General features: G+C 38.2%; 1 protein-coding gene across 5 annotated transcripts in view; it reads right to left on the reverse strand.

The window, feature by feature from the left end:
• LOC143149301 (neurotrimin) overlaps window positions 1-24,542 on the reverse strand; it is a 306,423-nt gene that overhangs the window by 37,654 nt on the left and 244,227 nt on the right. For all 5 annotated transcript variants that reach the window (XM_076316532.1, XM_076316529.1, XM_076316530.1 and 2 more), the window contains 3 exons: window positions 11,885-11,988; window positions 6,456-6,663; window positions 4,748-4,903 (listed from right to left, as the gene is read on the reverse strand). In XM_076316532.1, coding sequence (XP_076172647.1) covers window positions 4,748-4,903; window positions 6,456-6,663; window positions 11,885-11,988 — 468 coding nt within the window. The remainder of the gene's footprint in view (window positions 1-4,747; window positions 4,904-6,455; window positions 6,664-11,884; window positions 11,989-24,542) is intronic.

Here is a 24,542-nt window from a genome sequence, read left to right on the forward strand (position 1 = left end):
GGAATATAGTGACGATCAGGGAGCTGGGGAAACTGACACCAGTTCCATGCTTTCCTCGTGGGCCAAGGGTGTCTGGAGGCCGTCAGACGAGCGAGTGATGGCGTTAGACTGTCCCCAAGCCCCAGAGGGCAACACCTCAGTTAGCAACGCCCGGTTTGAGTGCGTACCATATTCACTGCCGTAATATTTCGTCCAATTACGCCGATAATCTGACGCTCCCATCGAATGACATATCCCTCATATAATAGCAGATGTGTCCTTCGATATACGCTCGTCGAACGATATCGCTTCCTAATTAGCCGTTGATTGCACACCGGGCTTTGCGAATTGATTAGGGTTTTCACGAACCTACCATATGTTCTCCACGATATATCCATTTATAGAGTAACTTTTTCGTTACGAGAAACATCCGCTAGTGAGTCACCAGTGTATCAAATGCAGAGGATTAAACTGTTTAGAGCATTTAGTTGAAACCGTTCAGACACGTAACAGAGCATCGCAAGTACAAGTTTTTAATCAACTTTAGCGATTAGCTACTGCTCGAAATACTTCTTGGACCGAATAAAGAAATAACACCAAAGAAAAGAAGAAATTAATCGTTAAGAGTTAACGATTAACGAGAAGGAGTTTATTTCTCGAGGTATTATAATTAGAGACTGAATACGAAGCTTGCAACTTGAAGGAGAAACGTAAAATTACGAGAAGCATTGAATGGGTAATTTGAAATTTCGTTAATCAATTTCTAGAACAAAGTACGTCAAATTTGGAACGGTACTGTAAATAGAAATTACTGTATAATTATAGCGACTGATTACTCAACTAAAAATAAATAGCGTAAAAGCGCGTATTAATGTTACGGAAAATATATAATGTACAAATATTACGGAAAGATTAAATTACGTACACAAAATGGTAGAACAAAGTAATTGTTGCAGTACCAATATTAATTGTACGAATCTGACGATAAGTGGGTATTATTAAATGTAAATAAGATTAAACGTGTCTAAGTTACCTATAGTGTGTAACAGGTTTCGTATTTAAGTATTTTTTAATTTTCCAATTTCCAATATGAAAAATATAATATCACCCAATACGAAAGAAACATTTACGATACCAAAGATTCGAAATTCAAAGATATATGTGTGTTAGTGAAACAGAAATGAGTTTAAGCAAACTAGTCTAATATTTTATACCAATCGTAAAATAATACGATTTATTAAATTGTTATGAAAGTTTAATTAAAATCCGAGTTTAATGCACAATAAATACTTTACGCTGAACTGTTCCCAGATTTTATAGCCCTACGTACATAAAGTAATTCATTCAGAATATATGGTTGAAGTTTGAAACGAGTCTCATCGTGAGTTTCTCAGACATAGAAAATTATGTAAATTAGTTTAAACAGAGTAATCATAGATCGTATGCCTGACAGTTCGTGCAGCACTGCAGATGCACGACAGATTGCACACATATCCGTGTATGTAAGAGGATTAATACAATCCCTAGTAAAAAGTAGTGGATTCGACGAATTGACGCGACTACGGTCAAAGTTATTTATATACTACAAACAGGATGAAAGAGTTACCGAAAAAAAAGAAAAAAAATACAATAATACACATCTTTGTTTATATACAAAATGTAAAATTACTATGTTTTAAAGAAAAATATTTAAACGTCACAAATTGTAAAAAACAATTTACGACAATTTTCATTAACATATATTTTCTATAAAACATTGATGCTAGGTAATTTTCACACTATTAAAATTTCTTCGTACAACGAATCTGTCTATTGGTTCGTTCGTAAATAAAACAATTTAAAATCGCGTTAATATTTCCTTCGCGTAAAATTAACTCTTCCTTTCCACATCTACTTCTAATACATACACAAACATGTTTCACCGTGCTCACCTCGATTTCTTTTTAAAACAGCTGTTTTCTCACAGTTTCTATTACACCATTAGTGGAAGCTTTGTACTGTAAAATATCAAAAGCAAAAATTTCGAGCTCTCTCTCTCTCTCTCTCTCTCTCTCTCTCTCTCTCTCTCTTTGTCTCTCTTAATTTCAAATTATAATCAGTTTTCCGTTTCTACGATTGTTCGCGAACGGACAATGCAACGCAGTATCTTTTTTTCCGCACCGAAACGATTCGACGCATACATATTTATCAGTGACAGTTTATACGGCGGAGTTAGGACGAGACGCAAGCTTCGAAAGCTTTCTCTGAGCGTCTGAGCCTGAGTATACCTCGAGGGCAATGAAAATTTAAATTAGAGCAGAAATTAAATCCGGCCTTTATCCGATATTGAGAAAATCCTTTGAAACCGACAGACTGTCTGACGTCCCGCTTCCCTGTACATCTTTGCCCACTAATGCAGGTGCGCGCTCGTGTGTCCGTGTACGTGTGAGAGAGACTGGGTGTCGCACTTCTCACCCTCTCCATAATTAGTAATTAAGAAAGTAATTAGCATCGATCGAGACGACCTCGCTCGAGATGGTCTTAAGGTGCACGGTTATTTTTAGGGACGACCACGACAAACAGAAGCTCCGTGGAAAATCGATTATTTGCGATCGTAGATGATAAAATGTTTATTCTACGAAAGGACTGTTTCCGGTGTGAGTTTTGTTCGCGTTACGTATCGATCGGCCCGATATAGAAATGTCGGATAAAGTGCTGAATAATATAGAATGTGGAATTCGATCAACGAAGAGACAAGATTTTAAATGATTCGCGACACTGTTTAGGGGTTACAGCTACGGGACGTGATATTTAGTAAGCAGCGAGAGAAATTCTGAAGTTCGTGCATTGTGGAATCTATTAAACGTGTGAAACGTAATTGTGCGGATTCGTATCTCATTTTCGGGCAGATAATGGAGAACTTTGGCTCAACTGGCATTGTTATTTGCGTAAACAGTGGCGTCAGGAACTTATAGAACGCTGGCAACGAAATTGGTTCGGTTATAAATCTGTTTATAGAATTTTGTCTGTAAGGTAATTTTAATTTTAAAAATACTAATTCTTCGGTATTCGTTCGAATAAAATTAACAAACATTGAAATATCTTGTACAGTAGGTTCTTCGTTTTATAATGCAGTGGTGCATCGTTGGAAAAGATGGAATATTTAATTTTTTTCTCAAATCTATTGCTTTACGTGTAATGAACGTAATGCGAATGTTTCTCTGTTCACTTCCGAAGCGATAGAAAATAGAGCAGAACATTTTTGCAATTATCGAGACTCGTGCAACTAACGAGGTAACCACTTGTACAGTATATTTCTGTTAGCCTCGTTATCAGATTCTCCTTTCAGTTCCACTACAATCATTGTTGAGTGATCATCCCCTCCATTTGTCAACAGGTACAATAATCGAGGTTCTCGTGCGATCATCGGGGTTTTACTGTTGTATATTGTAATTTAATGACTCCACATCGAGTATATGCATTTGTATTACTTCAGAGATATCAATTATAATAAAATAGAACTGTTTTTTTTATTTCGACCTACTTATTATAATTTGAACTCCAAGTTCGAACAACTTCAAAACCGAGAAGTAAGTGAACTACGAAATTTTTTAATTTTCGTACTAGGCTTTGTAAAATAATGCAAAAATATTTCTCCATTGTGTCATACCGTCTCACATTGCGTTTACGCTGTAGTTACCGATTATCCAAGAATAAATGGAATGCAACGAAGATTCAAAATTAACGAGAACGACACTTCGATGCAAAACTTCGTAAAAAATTCAGTAAACAACTACTTTCCAGGAATAAAACTAATTATTGAAAATTTTCGAAGTTTCGTCGATTCCTCGACGAGGATCACCGCCGCGTCGCTTTCGAATTTTATCGATACATTAATGACAGACCTCCAAAATGCAATTCCTGAAACTAATTTAGATACGGATATTCCGGAGTAGTCTGTTTGCCTGACACAGCACAAATTTCAATTGCCGTTTGAAGTGCAACGTTTCCTCGTTGAAACTTCCAAAGCGCGTTATGTCGAACACGGTCTTCACCACAGCCCAGTACTTTAAGTAAAGTAGTAATTTATAGACGATTGCTCGCACCTGAGAAGGAATTACCAAACTTCCTGGAAATCCGTTAACATTTAGTCACTTGATTTTTCACCAATAATAATACACATTGCATATGGCGCTAGTCTCGAGCAATTACGATTTTCCAAATTGTCCGCCAAGTATTTATTTATCGGCTCAATTAAATTATTACGAGTCGATTTCAAATTATCGATTTAAATTTAAATTCGTAAATACGTTGACACGCAACAATCGATCAAAAATTAAAAAAAATCCTTTGTCCATTTTAACGAGGCTAATATTTGATCATATATTTCACGAAATAAAAATAGTAGAACATTTGTACTGCGTCGATCGAGTATTGTTTAAAAAATTTCTAATGTCAACAGAGAATCTCGCGATAAGCTGTAACACTGAATCGTGTAGATCGAATATAATATTTTGTTGGAAACGGTCTGCGCGAGACAGTGATGTTTTACAATAAATTTTCATAGGTATCGTTCATTTTATGTTACTCTATAACTCTGTCTTCCCTTACAACCACGATGATTCGAACGAATATAGTTGTTAGTCACTGTCAAAGTTGACATTTTTAATAGAAGCCCGCCTTGACTAGAGTTTATGACCACCCGGGCTCGCTTTAATCTCGAAAAATCGACGCTTGCCGCGTCTGATCGTCAATTAAAGTCACGGAGAATTGATGGATCAAAACTCACCGCTCTCGCCATTATAGTTTATGTTCTTTCCGTCCTCTCTGCGCCACATGACGTAAGGTTCCGGATATCCGGAAGCTTTGCACGTCAGCGTCACGTTTGAACCCTCACGGACGACCATGTCTGTGCTGGTTTCTTTCGTGATAATGGAGGGTGGCACTGCAATAAGGGAGAAATGCGAAAATTGAATAGATAATGTTCTTCCTATAAAGTGATGAAAGTTCTTCACTTTACAAGCAGGCTTCGAGTAGATCGATGTTAACTTAATACTCTAATTTGATATCCGGTCAGGAAGAGATTATAATTTTCGAAACTTTTTACCATCTTGATTTAAATTTTCGTGCGTTGTTTCAACGAAAAATTGTACTACTCTGCCAATATCTTTTATCGAGTAAGATAATAATGGAGATGTACTTTTACAAAAATGTCTAAACGTTCTGATTCTAATATTGTATCTCCTCTAGTACGTATATTTATGGAAGAAGACAAATAATTATAATATGGAACATAAAAATTTAAATGAAGAATAAATTTACAGTTAAAAATTAAAAGATCAATCGTATTAGATAAAGTCTTCTTTTAAGAAAAAAAGTATTGTTCTTGCATGTCACGAAAATCTAAACAGTATTACTAATGGTAGAAAATATGAGAATCATTATTTTAACATTAAAAATAAAATATGTACAGGTATATTATTTGTTTCTTCTTGTACGTCTCTTTATCGTAAAGATTTATTTTTGTTATAGTTCTATAAATTGGGAAAGATTGAAAATCTGGGCCGAAAAATGTTTATACATTTTTATAGAAATATATTGAATCAACTGTTTGAATTATTTTCTTATTCATCTATACCACAAATAATTATGTCATTGTTTCTATATCGAGTAGACGCCTATACATTACAATCAACGTTGTTGCGCGATGTTTTACGTCAATATTTGCGCGTGTCATTTCCTTAACTTCTCGAGTGTTTTATAAAATAATTTACAAACTCCGAAGTTTGTATCGTGGAATTAATTATGTTCCGCGTCGTCGTGTCGCTATTTAAATAGAAGATTATCGATAAACTGTCCTCAACGAGACTTTGCTTAATCAAACGAACAAGGCTTAAATCTGCGGTTAATTAGCGGATAACTCAAACGAAATTGTTGTCAGGATTCTCAGGAAAATGGAAAAGTCATAAAACAGGGATTTAGGGTATTCGAGAAACTTGTTCTTGATAAATCAAACGGAAATGAAGGTCCAAACATTTGTGTCTATGCTCGTTATTTACAAATATATACAAAATTAAAAACTTGGTAATTTGAAGTGAATACTTCATTATTAGCCTTAAGAAAAGAAGAAAGAGCTAGAAGCTAGCAATTATTACAAATTAAAGTGGAATAAAATTTATTTCAAGAAGTATCTCCCAACTGGGATAAATAATAACTCGTGACTATTATAAAATTTTTATAAAAATAAACAGAGACAATTGTAAATAATATTTGGAATAAATAAGATTCCAAATTCCAAATTCAAGTTACTGATTCAGAAAATCTTTAATATTGCATATCTTTGTAATTAATATTTCCATCTCTTCGTTTTCATTTTAAATTTCCAAAAGAAAAATTGTTCGAAACCTAACCTACTGTAGTAACCCTCTCCAAGTGAATATTGATGCTTAGTAAGTCATATGTGAAATACGAAAATACAATATTCGCTGTATGCTCACCTACGACCTGCAGGTAGCCCTGTCGGCTTCTCATCGGGTCTGTGTTCACCTGACACATGTACCACCCACGATCCACCTCTTGAACCTTCTTTATATGAAGGTACCACGTACGATGGTCATTGTACGACAACGAGATCCGTGGATTCTGTGTGATGACATTATGGTGGATGGACAGGATAGTCTGTGTATCGACGCGTACCCATGCCACCTAAAACAAACATGCGTAGGCTTATGTTCAGAGTATGCACAATAAAGTCATGTCTTGTTACGAAAACTGACAATATTCTGAGGGTGCTGTCAGTTCGCCCACGCAAATTTATCTATAGCTTCTCTAACTTCATTGAAATCCTCGTGTAACCATACACGTATAGTTCGACAACTTGGAAAAGATCCCTCGAGGGAGTGGTCTGGGCGTGGTGGGGATGCGACATCACGTGACATTGTTCGAAAGAAACAGGATAACGATGACGAGGATCGACTTTAACGTTTGATGTCTCGAGAATCATTTGAGCTAGAAGATTGACGTTTCGCGAGCGTTTGGTTACTTTACTTCACCAACGAATATCATGAATTAAAAAGAAAGAAAGGAAAGGAATTGTAACAATTTTGAATTATTTCCAAAGAACTAAGAACATTGACTCTATAGGGACGTCTAATGGAAAAAGAAATGAGTGCTCTCCCACCTCAGGAATTTTTTCTGATGTGTCGAGGTATACATATTCATTGTACGGAATTACTTCTCGTCTCGATCTTTGCGAGACATTTTTTTTCTATAAATTCTACGAAACGTGGAAGAATATTATTTCTATTATTGTATTGTCCTAGATTGCACAACCATGATTTCAGATAGCCATTACCAAATTTTTATTCACGAGTTTTGCTCACGATTTTTACTCACATTGGTGTTCAACATGGAGAATGTACCTGGTTTACGGATTAACGAGAAGAGTATTTCTTTATAATAAATGAATAAAATAATATTTTTCCAGTGCGTTATATTCCCTTGCGTTTCGTAACCATTAATATAAAGAAAAAAAAAAATACTTTTACACGATAAGAGGAGAAATTTTAGTTCCGTTTACTATAGGTAGACCGTATTTGGAAAACGTGAGATCGTAAGCACATGGTGAAACCATGGCAAAGTTTCGTGCTATGGCCACGATGCTAACAACCCGATATTTTCATTAACGTTATATCTCGTATGTTACAAACAAACCCCAAGTTTAATTACAACTAATTGCTCTTCTTTCTTTTAGAAACTTTCTCTCAAGTAAAACGAAACAAAGAGAAAAAATTGCCAGTGGAAAATTTTTGCAGAAACTGGCGTTGTCTAACTTCCGACAACTTTATTTTACACGCCACATCGTTTTGCTGAATTTTTCGAAACTTTCGCCATTCAATTCTTCGAAAACCATCGAGTGATGGGAGCCGAAACTTTCCCAGGTGTTAGTTTCCCAAGGCTGTAGATAAATTTTACAAGCACGAAAGAAAGAATTGAAAAGTACAAGGCATTTCGACGAACAGTTTCAACTTGTAGAATTGCACGTATGTTCATTCTCAACGAATTCTATTCATATCGTTTTCCCTTTCCCCGGGCTTTGGACACCATATATAACAACCCTTCCCTCTTATCGCTCGCTTAATCCAATACACTGGATGGCTTGTATTCCGTATCCTTTCTTGGATCTTCGAAACCTTCACGGGATACAGAGAATAGAAGGATAAGTATAAGAAGGCTTAGAACCCTCCCTCGTTTTCTCTCCTTCGTCGCAGAGGCTTCGATGTAGACGGGAAGCTTTTGTGGGTATACGAAACACGCTCAAAGTTTCTCGAATACGGTACGGCAATACCGGCTGGTTCTTAATATGCGGTGAATACTGTAAGTATCGATCCACGTCTCGAAGACAACGAAACGCAGGCGTTTATTTCGTAAACGAAAAGATCTGTTTTCTTTTACATAGCCAATAGAATTTGCCCCGATAAGACTTTGAGGTGGATGCTTGTTTCGTTTTTCACTCTTTTCTTTTAAAAGTCAGCTCGTTACGAGTAGACTCTGAATAAAATTCGATCGTTCCTAGTTTATATTACGTTACAATTCTTAGTTCGTGTTGCAATCCTTTTAAGAGAAACTTTCTGTTTCTGAAACGTAAGAAATTCTTTCTCGAAGAATTTGTTACGTTTCTCTCTGGGAAGAAAATAGAAAAATGAAACATACAAATAAAATATATCTACCGAAATATAATTGAGAAAATATATCTATTAAAGAAAATACAATTGGGAAAATATTTCTCCATTCGAAAAAAAATTACCCCCCAATGTTACACTTCTTCTCCAATAATTACACTCCCTAAGAGGTCGAAGACTGCATTAATCTCGAATTCACATTTCTACAATATTCTTCGAATTTTCGTATCTTGAGTATTCGCAGTGCTTCGCAGTTCTGCCCCTCCCCCCGGGTTATGAAATACCCCCTCGTTGGCGCGGTCTGGGTCAGGTCTGGGTTAGGTAGTATGTTTCTCGTTCCCGCTAGTTATGTCTGGAAAATATCAACCCTAGGAATGGTAATACGAGGTGCGAGGCCTCTTTACGCGTACAAGGTATACCGGATCGCGTGGGAGGATCGCGCAGACCGGAGTCGTTACTGTATTACTTTAATAATTCAACGTGACACGGTCCATGATGTATTTCCATTGGCGTAACGAACGACGTAGCCGGCTGAAGTTGACGTTGTTGCGAGTCACGGGCTAGAATTACAAGGCTCCGCCTCCCCATCCCTTCCCCTGGCCCCGTTAAATTCTCAAGCGAGGCGTAAAAAAAGCTTTGCTTAATGACGAAGTTCCACGAGACGCTTATTTGTCCGTGGATGCAAGATTGTTTGGCCAGAACCGCGTCCCGAGTTTGCACAAATTTCCACCAGCCGGCGAGAAAACACTCGTTATGTTTTGATTCCAATCGGTCGGAAGCTAAATGCACTTATATTTTTCTTTTCTACCGCGGGGAAGAACGCGTGCAACGTCGAATCCTCCTCGGATCGCTCCAATCGGCGAACAATGCGCGCGTGAAAAGCACTCCATCCTCGTGCAAAAGAAATAAAATTAATTTCCACTTTGTTACACAACGACGTTATTTTCTACTTCCGTGTTCCCGTTGTAAAAGAAACTAAGAAACTCGTACCGTTCCGAGGGAAAGAATATCCTTTTTATATTTTCGTTCATTTTTTTTTTCAGAAGAAATTCGTTTTTGGAAAATGATCTCGAGTAGAAACGATCGAGGAATAAATGCGAATGTTTGTGTACGGAGTGAAGTACAGTGAAGTAGAACATACACAGAGCTGAACAGGGCGTAGTACAGCAGAACATAGCGGAGCAGGCCGGAGCGGAGTGGAGCCGGGCTGAGTCGGGACCGTGCTGGGCCGGACTGGATCGGGGCGGGGCAGGGCTGGGGCTGGGCCGGAGCGGGGCGGGGCGGAGTGGAGCGAAGTGAAGTGGAGTAGAACAGTGCAGAACGGAGCAGGGTGGAGTAGAGCATGGAGTAATGGAGCAACGTAGATTGGAATACTGCAGAGTACAGCGGAATAGGGCGGGGCGCTACGGGGTGGAATAAAGCAGGGTGGAGGGGATCAAAATAGAGTGGAGTAGAGCGAGGCGTGGCGGGTCGTGGCGGGGCGTGGCGGGTCGTGGCGGGGCGTGGCGGGGCGAGTCGGAGCGAGCCAGGCAGAGTAGAGCAGGGCGGAGTGGATCGAAGTAGAGTGGACTAGAACGAGGCGGGGCGTGGCGAGCCGGGCGGAGTAGAGCAGGGCGGAGTGAATCGAAGTAGAGTGGAGTAGAGCGAGGCGGGGCGTGGCGAGCCGGGCGGAGTAGAGCAGGGCGGAGTGGATCGAAGTAGAGTGGAGTAGAACGAGGCGGGGCGTGGCGAGCCGGGCGGAGTAGAACAGGGCGGAGTGGAGTGAAGTACAGTGAAGTAGAACAGAAACAAAGCGGAACAGGGCGGAGTACAGCAGAACATAGCTGAGCAGGCCGGAGCGGAGCCGGACTAAGCCGGGCCGGGCTGGGCCGGGTTGGATCGGAGCGGGGCTGGGCTGGGACAGAGCGGGGCGTGGCTGGGCGGAGCGAGGTTGAGCGGGGCGGAGTGGAGCGAAGTAAAGTGGAGTAGAGCAGAGTAGAACAGAGCAGAGCGGAGCAAGGGGGAGTAGAGCAGACGGAAAATTGGCAAACGTTGTTAAAGAGGGGAAGACGTTTGTATACACAAACACAATGTAAATCGAATATTCGCTAATAATATTCTAGGGAGAATTATCTCTGATATTTAACAAAAATTTCTTCTTCCGTTTATTCGGAGTACCGCATACACAATATGGAAAATTTCTCGCGATAAGTATTATACCAAATTTTGTTTACCAATCATAGGAGAAGGCTAAGGAGGAATTTCAAACATTTAAAAAAAATTATCATGTTTTTTGTGTTGGGTACAAATTAATATATTGAAAATTTCTCGCGATAAGTATTACACCCAATTTTTTTTTTACCAAGAATAGAAGAAGCCTAAGAAAAAATTTTTAATATTTAAAAAAAATGTCCATTTTTCTTGCGGTCGGTATAAATTAATCAATTTATAGGGATAGCAGGTCATTGATATCGGTTGAAAATATCGTGCCACGTTTTTTCAAGTTTCGCAGATCGTAAATTAACAAGCTTCCGCAGTAATATGGAATGTTCGTACGGTTGCATTTAGTATTGAGGTGCGAGTAAAGCTTTGTACTTTGGCGTTAAAGAAAATCCTACTAATTCAAGTAAAGAATTTTATTAAAGCATTGTTGCAGGCTACTTCCTGCGCATCGCGTTTTATGTAATGCATAAACCTGCATCTTCCCATGTGGCTCTTTTAACAGGCGTCTGTATTAAATGAGAATTATTATTTTTCTAGGTACGCTGTTTGAAATTTATATTCGCAAGAAAACAGATTGTTTTGGAATTAAGCTAACAAAATTACCAGAAGGTCGTATCCAAAGAATGCTTGTTAAAATGACAAAGGTGCTTCTTTTAATAAAATTTGCGTTTCGTTGTCTTCTCTCCGACAACATCGTATAACTTTTATTTATAATTCAATGAAATCTTAAGACATGGTAGTAAATAATACCTCATTACCGCATAACGGAATTTAATTATGTCTTCTTTACTTAAATCCAAGTAAGATAACTTTGACGATTCGTTGTTTATTTAATGTACAGAGAGAATAAAAAATAAACGAATACTTTCTTTTATTATTGGATAATCAAATTTTTACAACAAAATGTAAAGTAATTTATCAGAGTTCTCACAGATTTTTCAAATCGAATTCATTTCTGAATAAACTTAATTATCGGATAATAAATCGCTCAAAGTATTCGATCATTTATGATCGCTCCAAATTCGAATAGAAACATTCCTTACCTTATAAGTTCGAAGATTGTCCACTATACAGGCTAACAAAGCATCTCGACCCCTGCTTACTGTCACATTTTGTATCTCCTCGGCGAACCACGGGAAGTCGGAATCTGAAAAATAAATTTCAAGATGTTATTTCAGTGCTAACGAAACCAATTATTTTATAATTTAACTCAAGCAATAGAGTTTTGTACATTTCCAAGGTGTAGATCCTCAAATATTCGCACGCGAATAATTACTATCGACAAGATGTATTTTAAATAAATAGAATTCACCCATTGCGAATAAACAGATATTCTATGTTCACTTCTTAAATAGAAAACGTTAAAAGGAGTCAGTAATAATTCTACCGCACAACGACCAGTTTCCTATCTAAATTAAATCACCTGGAAAATCTCCACACAAGTTACCAAAAAAAAATCAGAATTCAACATCGAGCGAAAGCTTCCCAAACTTTCGTTATCAAAACGTTATCCATCACTCGAACGCTCCGAAACCCCGAAAATCATCCACGAAACAGCTCTCGTTCCTCCGAAAATTGTCGAAACGCAATCGTTGAAAATTCTCGCGAGTCCACACTTAACCGAAACTCGCATCGGCCGCGAAATCGCGACAAACTTCCATTAACACGGTACCAGCTGGGAAGAAAATCGGCTCGAACGTAAATACATATATCGGCGTACAATAGACCGTTGGCAGAGATTGCGAGTTATTATCGTAAGAGCCGCATAACGAGTTCAGGATTCAGCCGGGCCGCCCTTAAAAGCTTTTGCCTTCGTTAATGTCTTTACGACATCCTGAGCACCTGAATTATTTATGGACGCAAAGAACCCGCGGAGAACGAAGAACGTCGGTGGTGATGGTGGTGGTGGTGGGTGGTGGTAGGGGTTAGCGATGGGGAGACAGAAACGAAATACAGGGGAAACCGAGGGAGAGCGCCGGAAAACGGAGCGGGGCCGAGGGGTGGTGAACGGAAAGAGGGGTGGAAAGCACGGACGAGCTTCGGGATAAGACCGAGTTACTTTCAGCTCTTTTCAGACCGGTGCCACGAAATGCGGAGCGTCGTTAATTATGTCAGTCGTACTTTATTATACAACAGTTCGTCGCGTTAATTACGACGTCTGGAGCAACACACAGGAGAGGGGCTCGCGCGTGCACCGCGAGAGATCTTTTTCAATGTCTCGATGCGATCAATTCCTCCACCCGTACACCCCCTCTCCTGTTTTCTTCTCGCGGTTGGATCGCGAGGCGGGAAAAGGTCGCCCTAAGTGCTCGTCCGCGTACGAAACGAATTTCGCGTCCGATTCGACGACAATGAAGGATCGCTCGAGTCTGCTACTACCGCGCAACACCCCTTCTCTTGCACCCCGGTACACAAAATCAACAGGTTTTCTATTCTGACCGGCAGCGATACACACCCGGTCGAGATTCCAAATCGATATTTCAATTCATCACCGCAACAGCGGCGTTCTCGTTCTCGCTCGCGGTATCGCGCGCGCAGGTGGTGGGTCTCTCTCTCTCTCTCTTGGTTACGAAACGCGGATGCACGCGCTTTCACAGGAAGTGGAACAGGATGTATGGAGTTTTTTTTGTTTTTTTTTTTTTATTTTTCCCCCCACCCACCGATCTCGAGAGACGAACTGTTTATCCGCGTCAAGTGGACCTGGAGAATCGTTCTTTCCATTCGTGGGTAACGGTACAATTTGTATTGAAATCGAGGGGGCCAGTGAGGGGAGAACACGGACGAGAACCAGGTCGAGCGCGAGTTTGAGCGAGTTTGGGCGAGTTCGAGCGAGTTTGAATACTGTGTTCGAGTATCTCGCGGACCTAGGTCATTGATACCGGAGAGATTAATCGTGGAGAAAGTGGTCCCTTGTCTCTTTGCGTTGGCCAGTGTTGACCGTGGTGTCGAATACAGGTTAATTTCATTCGAAACGGAAACGCGAAGTTCGAGGTATCGGATTCGTTTGTTTATTGCGATGTTACAGGGAAATGAATACGGTATTTTCTCGATTTCTTTGAAATGAACTTCGAAGTCACAGCGACATCGTTCTGGTAACGAATAAACATTTACTCGTTTGACTGTCGTTCGTCGTTTATGAACGAACAGACAATCATTTTTTAGCAAAGTGTACTGCGTGTTTTTTTTTTTTATTTCTATTCGTGAAATACGTTAGCAATATACGCACGGGAAGGTCTGTTTGACGGTATATTCGTAATTTGTACGCATCACTGTTACACAGTGTATTAACGATATTTCATTGTTCGGAGTATAGAATTATCATTTTCGAAATTATTTCGTGTAGTGATACAGTAGAATTGTATTTTAGAAATGAAATAACCACGGAATAAGATAACGTGTTATTTGAAATAGTATTTCAACTAACATAATTCCAAGAGAGCCCTGGTTTGTGGTATGTCTGAATTGATCGATGATTAAATCTGGTAATTGCCGGAAATAGGAATTTCGTAATAATTATGGCAGACATCTAATGGTAATTACAGAAGGTATACCGACGGTGTAGTTATTGAAATGTGTACCTACTTACGCGTAACACGTGACCCAGGGTAGACTATTTTATAATCGATTAATTATCAGTCAATATTAATCCACCAACGTGTAAAATATCAGAGTAGAATATTCTATTATACGCACTACGCGTGTTCTCGCATAGTACCCTCTTTTTATTGATATAATCTTTTATAATGGTCAAAGTTAATTTTGAACATAACAATTTATGAAACTTCCGGAGTACACATTCGCACCTAACAATGGCATGGAAGTGAAAACATACAGCGGAAACTATATTGGGTGTTTCAAGTTTTAACGGACAAACTTTGGAAGCGTATAGAGCAGTGGTTGCCAACCAGTCGCCGATGACAATGAATTTCGACTCTCGTGTTAAGCTATACAGACTCTTATATGCAATAAAAATCCAATTTTGTCGTTTCAGAAAAATTCGTTCATTTTTTCAGTCAATGTCGTATTTTTCTTATTCGTTATTTTTATATCGACGCATGTATATAGATTCGATAAATAGTCTCTTATAAAAAAATGTATCAAAGATTTACACAGTATCTCTTATAGCTTTTAAAGTAGCTTTTAATTTTAAAGAACTATTAATTCTATTCCAACAGAGTATCAATTTCAAATAACTTTACCTTACTTTATTTTGAAAACGAAATAAATCGAAATTTACGTTTACATGAAATTTTATCAATAGCTCGGTTGTTTCTATACGCTCTCGAAGTTCGTCTATTGAAACACCCTTGTAAAAATAAACGACGGGACAATTCTGAGGTGAGGAAATCAATCTTAAAATCAGCAAGGACATGTAACAATATGTAAATGCGCGTACACGATAGTACAACAAATAGAACAAGATGTATAAACGAGAAAAGGCAGTGTGTAGGTAAACTACAGTTGTGCGAACTTTACCTCAAATGTTGCGGCGCAAATTAGTTGTAGGCCGCAGAAATGTCAGAAATTATTCCATTGCTCGGAGCGTTATAAACCCGACGTTTTCTAACATTTGGCCAGCAGATTCAGCACAGGTCATGTTTACCCGTAGAAACTATTATACGGTTTTCATCCAGCGTCCGAGAAACTCGAATAATACGTCTAGAGAAAATTAAAAACTACCCATTCCTGCTACAACACCGTGCAGTCTGTCAACCCCCGCTCTCTCCTAAATAGAGTTAATTTTTCGGTACAGGTCGTCGTACGATTAACTTTATTTCGGTGTTCGCTCACGTACTCTCGCAAAGTTACGTCGACGTGTGAGGAACACGGAGGAACTTCGGTTATTAAACGCGAAAAGTATGTGTACTTAACAAATATCCCTATTAAGAGTTTGTCGTGCGCTCGTGGCGTTGAGGAAAAGGCTTAAATGGTTCGAAATGGAAACAGAACGCAATTTGCACGGTTGTTTGCCTTGAAAACGAATATATGCGGACGGTTAAAAACTACAATCTTTTTAAGAAAATTGTTTCTTTACGTACGCGTCTTTAAACACGAGCATTCCGTATGTACACCATTGTTTAAAAATCATAGAACGTTTACTAAAATAAAGAACTGAAATAATAATGGAGAATGTTCGTAACGAAAAATAGTCTCTTATATTTTATACTATCGGCTATGTGTAGAATAGAAAATGTGTGCAATACTTTGCACCGAATTTCACCAACATCGTTAATAATAATTAGATCCTTTTTTCGTTCTTATATCTTATATATTATTTTTTCATTCATCGTATCGATACTTTAGGTCGGAAAATTCGACCTAACCTCAAAAAGTTAGGAAAGAGTCGGGAAAGAGAATATTCTATCGGACGAAAGTTCTCTCGCTATAATGGAGTTTCATAATGTATTTTTCAGTCTTGCTAGAGACGTATAACGAATAAAGATACGAGTGCTGTACAGAATTACGTTCGAGACAAATACGACTGGAAATTTCAATTTTTGGGCGACGACAGTGCCCTCTGACGAGTAAATTTAATCGCTTCGCCAATTCACGTACCATCGTGCACGGATATAAGATAAAATATTATACGAGCGTGGTATCAGGTTTTTATTTATTTAAACGAATGGTGGAATAAGGTACTTTCTATAATACTTAAAAGCTTCTCCAACGTTTAAGTCTTCGTCACGAGTATCGCACGTTGCGTCGAGGATTAACCGTAACGCAAAGAGGAGATTAAGTCCTTGTAGTTTCAGTTACAGAGCTTAGTTAAGAATAAAGTTAAAATTGTATGTGGCGCGCTGGTGCACGTCGCGTGGGAGTATAAGTTTGTGGTAATATCACGATATCGTTATACCGCGTGAGTTAATTAGGACAACTGTCGTTCCCCGTGGTTTCACACCGTAGTCCCCCGAATACGCTCGACGTAAAAATACCGGTATACTTTGCAGAAACGTCTACTCTTCTTCTGTCCGATTAGAACGACTCTGTTAGTAATTACACCTACGGCGGTGGGAAAATTTCGTCGCAGCGACCGGGCTCATTATAATGTTTCAAAGTGACGCGGGCCAAAGTCTCAACAGTACGGAGCCGGATGCTCGAATAATTACGGAGTTGAATTTTTTAGAAATTGCCGCGCAATAAGCTTTGAATTTACACGGAGCGTTATCGCGCTCCAAAAAACCGGGAATCCATTTGTGAACGCGGTCATAAATATTTTTAAAACGTTGTAATCTGTTTTTCCCTGTGACTGTCGTCGAATAGCAATCAGTTGCAATCCGCACACGTTAACGGGACGAAACAAATTCCCATAGAATCGTTTTCGATAGAGAACAGGTCTAGCTGCGAGTAAAATCAATTTTGTCGTAAAAGATTGAACGAGTCTGCGCTGTTGTACAAATCATCGAACATCGATCTCTTTACTCTTTAACTCTATGGACGATGTAATTTAAAATTGTACTCGAATGGTCGTTGTCTTGAGAGATCAATTGATTTTTAAAGTTGCTCTAACATTATGAAAAATTTTATCGGTCAAATATTAATAACAATTTTTCGCTACACTATGGGGTATTGTAGGCTTTAGTTAATCCTAAAGATATACTATAATTTAAAATCGTACTTGGACTTTACCTCGGGGAATTGATTTGCTTTTAAAGTTGCTCTAACATTACGAAAAATTGTGTCGGTCGAATGTTATTAATCTTCTCCTAGACGACAACTTAATCTACACTTTAGGGTACTGTAGTCTCTGTTTATTGCACAGAAATCGTATCTTTCTATTTAGTCAAAGATTAGAGTCCATTTTCAGAGTATTAATACGTCCACGTCGAGACTACATTTTTCAAGACAGCTTTCGCTATTTGCACTATAGCTCTTGAACCTAGTGAACACGCAAACATATTCTAATTCATTCAGCTCCGTAATTCACCCAAGCATAATACAGTAGTGTATAAAGTGCAACCAGTATACGTTGCAAAGAATTATTACATCACCGTTCTGTTAAGCGTGTGGTATACGCGTAGTACTTGGATAATATTCGCGAGGAGTTCGCGGAAGGAAATTTGTTTCTTCGTCGATAAATATTTACATTCCGGGAACGTTATTATCTCAAGGAATATTTACTACATTTTACGCGTGTAAAAAAAAAATGATACTCCCTCCTCCTACGTTCTCTTTCGTTCTGTTTTTCGTAGATACAGGGATACCCCGGTATTAAATTCGCAAAATTTGTACATTATCGGGAAAAGTATTAATAAAATAACCCGCGCAAGGAGAACAAGATCGCGATAACAGCCATTACGTTGTCGTTTCACCGCCGAGCTGGCGGTATTGATGAAAATACCCTGAATGTGGAACGTTTTTAATGCTGTCCCGGATGAAATCAATTTCACGCTGCAATTCTCACCGCGATTGCTAATGACGCAAAAGCGAACAGTCAACGTTTCGAAAAGAAAGAACGAGTACGGGGAACGAGTTCTGTAGCTAGATTAAAATGAGAGCGAGTTTCAATGAAAATTTGCGCAAAACGCGCATCGATGTGGACATTCGCGGATGAACATATCCGAACAGTCGTCGGATTAATTAAATGCGGCTGCGTGTGGCTAACAGATTTTCAACGTGGTCGTCGCGTGTTCTCTTATTATATTTCGACGCGGTGTTTCTTTTTTTCTTTTTCCTATTTTTTTTTTTTTTTTTTCGCCTCGCAAAAAGATTAGCGGGAGCGGGTAATTAGTGTGTCGAGGTAGCTTTCATCCACGCACAATGCGGTAATGGTAACGAGACCGAGAGCCGGTCGGAGCAGCCAGAATTCGTAAGCACGTTTCCCGAAAGTCGTTATCAAGCTGATTAACAAGCTTTGATTAAGCAAATCTGCCTCCACGCACGCTACACAGGGTCGTCGTAACGTTTCTCCAGCTATGCTCATCCGGCGTATTAAAGCTGCGACATGGTACCGAGAGTCTGCGTTACTTACGATATTCGCAATCGAACAACGAGCGGTTCACTCGCCTTTTAACACCAGAAGTGGGCAATTTGACTCGTTTCGAACTTCTTAAATTTACTCGATTATTAACGGTACCTTTGTCTACAATTTTCATGGAAAATTATGAAAATGGACAACTAACGGTGCAGTTAAATAAGTTTTTTTCCCCATCTAACTTCAAAGATACGTATGTGGTCTTATACAGATTGTAATACGTTCACCATTGGTAGTTCTAGTGTTAACTTGGGTGAATAATTTCGAATTTAGGAGTATTGGATCACGAGGCTGTTTATGATATTTTCTATTGAGTAACTATTATTAACTACAAGTGAATTTTAGTCTCTGTAACTGCAAACTATTATGGGTTTTGAAAATATACGAATTGTATTAAATAAAAAAATAAAATGCACTTTTAATCACTGATACGTTCTACTTGTATTTGTGATTATCTTGAAGGTAATGTTTAATTTTATTCTATTAATTCTTTGTACGTAAACTGGAGTCTTTGGATAACATTACAGGACTATTCGCTTAATAACCGTTTCCACAAGCTGTTTAGCAAGAGCTTGACTTCTATACAAAAGTCATTTTCAAACACGCATAATTGCGTTCAAGACTATTACCTAAGAAACTTAGTTGTTGGATCAACTTTGGAGTTCATCAGTCTAGGATGAAATGTCTTATCCACTGCGAGGTGTTTATCAAAGACTTCTTTTAAACTTTTCTTAAATTCATTATAGTAATTATATCACAAACCATCTATTCCCTATCATATATCATTGATAAAAATTTTCTTTTCTTTTCAAAAATTAATTTCGACAGTGGCTGATACTAACGATAAGTGATGATAGATTTTTAAGCCCATCAATGTTTGAAACAACACCTCTGTATATTTATTAAATAGTGTCTAGTAATGGATCGTCCGATAGAACAGAAAGTATGCATTAAGTTTCGCGTTTAAAATGGATAAACCGGGGCAGAAACTTTGTAGATGCTAAGAACTACTTTCGATGATGATCGCTCGAGCTATTCAGCGGTTCACCTATAGGTTAAGAGATTTAAAGAGGGCCAAGAATCCTTCAAAGTTGAGCCACGCCCAGGTAGACCTTCAATGGCTCGTAATGAAGGAACAGTCATTCGAGTAAGTGAAAAAATGCCTGCTGATCGCCGTTTAGCAATTTAAGAGAGTACTGACAAGATAAATATTTACATCGATTCATGCTAAGTACTCCTAGTCGTAAATCTTGGCACGATATCCCTTCAATTCAAAATTTCTATAGTAAAAATTTCCTATGATACCCCATTTTTCGTCTCTGCTGGATCTGGCTCATTGTTAGATTCTTCCATTCCCCAGAATGAACACAAAAAGAGAGATAATTATATACAAAACTATACTATTAAAGATTTAAGTTTCATAATTAAATGAGAAACTATACCATTGAAACTTTAAGCTTTAAGTTTAATATATTATATTTCCTATATACTTATTTCTTTTATTTCTACAATTTCGTTCAAATGCATCACTTTATAATACCTTTAAGAGAGTTCAAAACTTACTGTTGAGCGTTGTTTTCGTTAATGGGTTGTAAAGTTATCCGACATTCTACAGTGTATGGTACGATGACACGAACGCACTATTTTCACTATAAATTAACTTAGTAGAGTCACGTTGAGTACTTGTCGGATGGTCGTCTCGATTCCAAGGCTAGAAGGCAACTAACATTTAGTTTCGCGTACGAACTGTGGAAAGTCATTGGGGATAAGATATGTTTGGGATTGGGAGGTCAGTTGTCAAAACATTGGGATTACGAAATCACGGGAACAGGACACACCTGGCGTTTCGAGTGCTACGCGTGTATCTATTTACAATAATATCTGCGTCGAAATTCAAAACACGTGCGTCGTATTTGAAGTATTAAACAAAAATATTGATTCGCTACGTTTCTGTTCGTTCGTACCTAACATTGCAACGCGATATCTAGGATTGAAAACGTTCGAATGCTTCCTCGAGGTATTAAAATTAATTCTGTGTTTCCAACAAAGGCACGGTGACTTATAATCCTTCTAATTAAATATGAGATATCAGCATCGAGTGCTCAAGGCTAGAAAGCTGTGCAGTTGAAACACTGATAAAAGCCAAAGCTGTCGACGGTGCGTGAGAAAAGGGTGTGTACCAACAATACCCCGTTGCTCGTAAAACATGCCCGAAGCAGTAGAACTTGACTTAAGTTTCGAAACCGCGAGAATGCGGGCAACACTTGGATCTCGTTCCAAGGAACGATAACACTAACTTGTGTGTTGGTCGCAGTGGAGCGCACGGCAACGTGTACTCGACTACGATTACGTTTCGGGTTTTGAACATAGTTGGGCACCCTTTGCACGGACACGGTGACAAAGCTTCTATTCTTAAAGCTCGATGATACAGGTTGCCGAGGATTTTCAGCGAAATTGAAATTATGATACGAATCTGGTTTATCGTGCTCCAGAATACCGAGAGCTGCACGCGCTTGTTGCATTATTAGACTGCACTTCCGAGAAGTTCAAACTTCAAACAGGATTCAAAGATATTTAACAAATGAGAAAGAAAACTTTCGAGAGTACATTCATTTTTCTATCTTTGTTCTTATTATTGTATTACGTTTTCGACTCGATGTTGAGTTAATTTTCAGGAATATTATTTTGATAGAAAAGTCATTTTTTTGCAAGAGTAAGTTACCGAAGATGACTCTGATACTAAGTCGAGAACGTTATAACGAAACAGAGATGTTCGAAACAAAGTGTTCTTCGTCAAAGTTTTATTATTCGAACGCAAGTACGAATTATAGTTATGCGAAAATAAAATCTTTATAAGATTCGTTGTTTTATTTATTAGAAACTATTCAACCTTTTAATATCATTCTCAAACCAGAGAAACTAACGTACAAGATCATTGTAACGATTTTAGGATTAGTTGGTTGATTTTTCCTCTAATTAAGGTATTAACTAAGGTATTGGTGCGACCCAGTTAAGTATACTTATTCAGTGGGACGGATGCAACGCATTAGAGACAGTCTAAAAATCCATATTGCAAATCTGTTGAATCGAGCCACAAGCCTATCTATACTTGGAAACTAGAAAGATAATTATCGTGGGTTTTTAACGGTTGATTAAAACATCTGACCCAATTGTAGTGAGAGGAATGTCACAAAATTGAAAGTTAGAATTAAGAGGAGAAATTTAGAACGACTTATTGTGCGATAGGTCAGAAGGTATTATCAATAGGCCTCCTAAATGTCAATTTCTCGGTTCAGCCCAGTACTATTTTAATAATTCTAATTCCGGAGAAGCGTCGCCGAATTAAAAGTTAGAAATAACAGTAGAAATTCAGAGCGACGTAGAGGTCTATGATAGTTGAAAGGTATTAGCTATCTAAGAACAGCTGAAACTGTTGTGTTAAGCGTAAAATCTTAAGCAGCTAAAATAACTATGTACCCGTTCACTTTCCGCACAACAATCCATTTACGAGGGGTTGTCTCTCGTTTGTAACTTTTCGGTATTGGTATTAAATGGTGTTAGAGTCGTTGGCGGGATAAAGCTCTCTTAGCTCCCTGTCTTGCTGAATTTCTCAAGATCTAGAACACAGGTGCCATCCCTATTGGTTCGTTTAACAAAATACGTTCACGTTCTCGTCTCGATGGTCTTCCCCGAGATTCTGGATACCGTGAGACGTACAAATGCTTTCCTTTCTCATGTTCGAGGGAGACTAACGAGCAATGTGTATCACAGTGTAACCTTCTTCGACTAGGTTGCGACCATGCCCCGAGAGCTTCAAGATTTCGAGCCAATAATTCTCTTCTTTTTTCGATCGTTAGTTCAAATTCTTTTGGAGGTTCTATTTCCTTTAAACGTATTTTATATTTGATGATAGTTTATCCACAATTACTTCTCACAAATATCTTTACTCGGTGCAGTTGACACTTAAATAGCTTAAAAATTCAAAGCCAATGATTCTTTTCTTTCCTACTTTCACAGTTCAAATTTTTCAATTTTCCAAGTCTCTATTTTATTTTTTTAAGCTTTCAAAGTGTATTTTATAATTAATAATTACTTATCCGCGATTATGGTTTTACACTTGCCGCCGACCGTACTCTGTTTCCTCCTAAATATCGCATATTGAATCCAACTTTCTCAAAGTTCGTAGCGAGGAACTTCCTTACCCTGTCATTAAAGAAAATTAAAAAACGTCCGGTCTGTCCTTCGGGGAGTGGTAAACTCCGTAACTGCATGTCTACTTCCCAGCGTGGAGTATTTTCTTAGCACACCTCATCAATCCTAGCCATTTCTCGAAACCGCAGCGATGCTTTAAAAAAACTCTCGGCTCAAAAGGTGATTCAACGCTTTCTCGTTAGATGAACGTCCGTGTTGTACATTTCGCACTATTTTTCTTGTCAGCATCGGCGTCTGTTAGACAGTGGCTGTTAGTCAGCTTCCCCGCGACGAAGTAGGGAAAAAGCGGAAAAACGGTGCTCCTAATTGGCAAAGCTTTCCTTCGTCACTTTTTTCTTCGGCTACGCGGCATTAGCGCACGAAAATATCCTACAATGCTTCGTAAAATTGTTACTGAAATTTCATTGAACAAGTCCGCTTCGTTCTCGGTTTTATAGGTGGAATTTTTTATCCACTATTGTTATCGAAGGAAATATTAATGATTTTATCAACAGAGAACGCTCTAATATTCCAATGCAAATTATCGTCTAGTAGTTTGAGATATAAATCGGAATAAAATGAATACAAATTAGAGAAAATAAATCGAGTTATAGAATCGTATTATTTCGTGAAATTTAAATAGCGAGACAAATTTTTAATGGCCGTTTTATTGTATTTATATAATTTATACTGTGCGAGATTTAAATTTCACGTTTACACGGTCAAATTGCGCATTAATATTAAAAGTCTGAAACAACTTTTCGTAAGTGGTGTTTACTTTTAAAGCATGAAACATCTTCATGAAGAACGATATACGTAAAATGGTATGTAGTTTTAAGATTTTACTAATTTGTAAAGTTCAAATTTAGACAATAATTCTAAGATAAGGAACCTAGAGAGTGTAGTGGAACTGTGTTATTTAAATTATAATCGACTTAAAATTTGAATACAATTGGAGAACTTGTTCTACCGCACCCATCTGATTTTAATATGTACTCAAAATAAACTACAATTCTCTTCGATAACTTCTACTGTAGAAACAACAACAGAACCTACGAACATTTGTTTACGCTCACCGATATATTTTACTTATTTTCCTTAGCCACTGCTCGTAATAAATTAAGCAAGCTATTGAAAACGCCCCAGTGAACACAAACACACCACTACAGTTCGATTCCATTAATTCGACATTATAAATTGAAAGTCGTGATTACACTCCGTGTTTGCTAACCAAGTTCCTATGAATATCTGAGAAAATATTCATCAATTCTGAACGATAAGATCGAGCGAATTTTCCTATAAATCATCGATTTCGAAATAAAGTCGGAATTGGAACGGACCTAACAGGAATACGTTTTCTAGAAAAAGAAGTAGAATTTGACTAGATTGGGAGATCGACGAAATTTTCATCTAAACAACCGCGAATGGATTTTCAGTGTGAATTACTCCGAAAGTTCCATAAAATTTTATCTTCGAACTGCGCAAACCTATTCGCGAAGTAGTGGCTTCGCAACGAACTGCACACCGCGCGGACGAAT

The sequence above is a fragment of the Ptiloglossa arizonensis genome, chromosome 7 (genome assembly GCF_051014685.1).
Source record: "Ptiloglossa arizonensis isolate GNS036 chromosome 7, iyPtiAriz1_principal, whole genome shotgun sequence".
Taxonomy (NCBI): domain Eukaryota; kingdom Metazoa; phylum Arthropoda; class Insecta; order Hymenoptera; family Colletidae; genus Ptiloglossa; species Ptiloglossa arizonensis.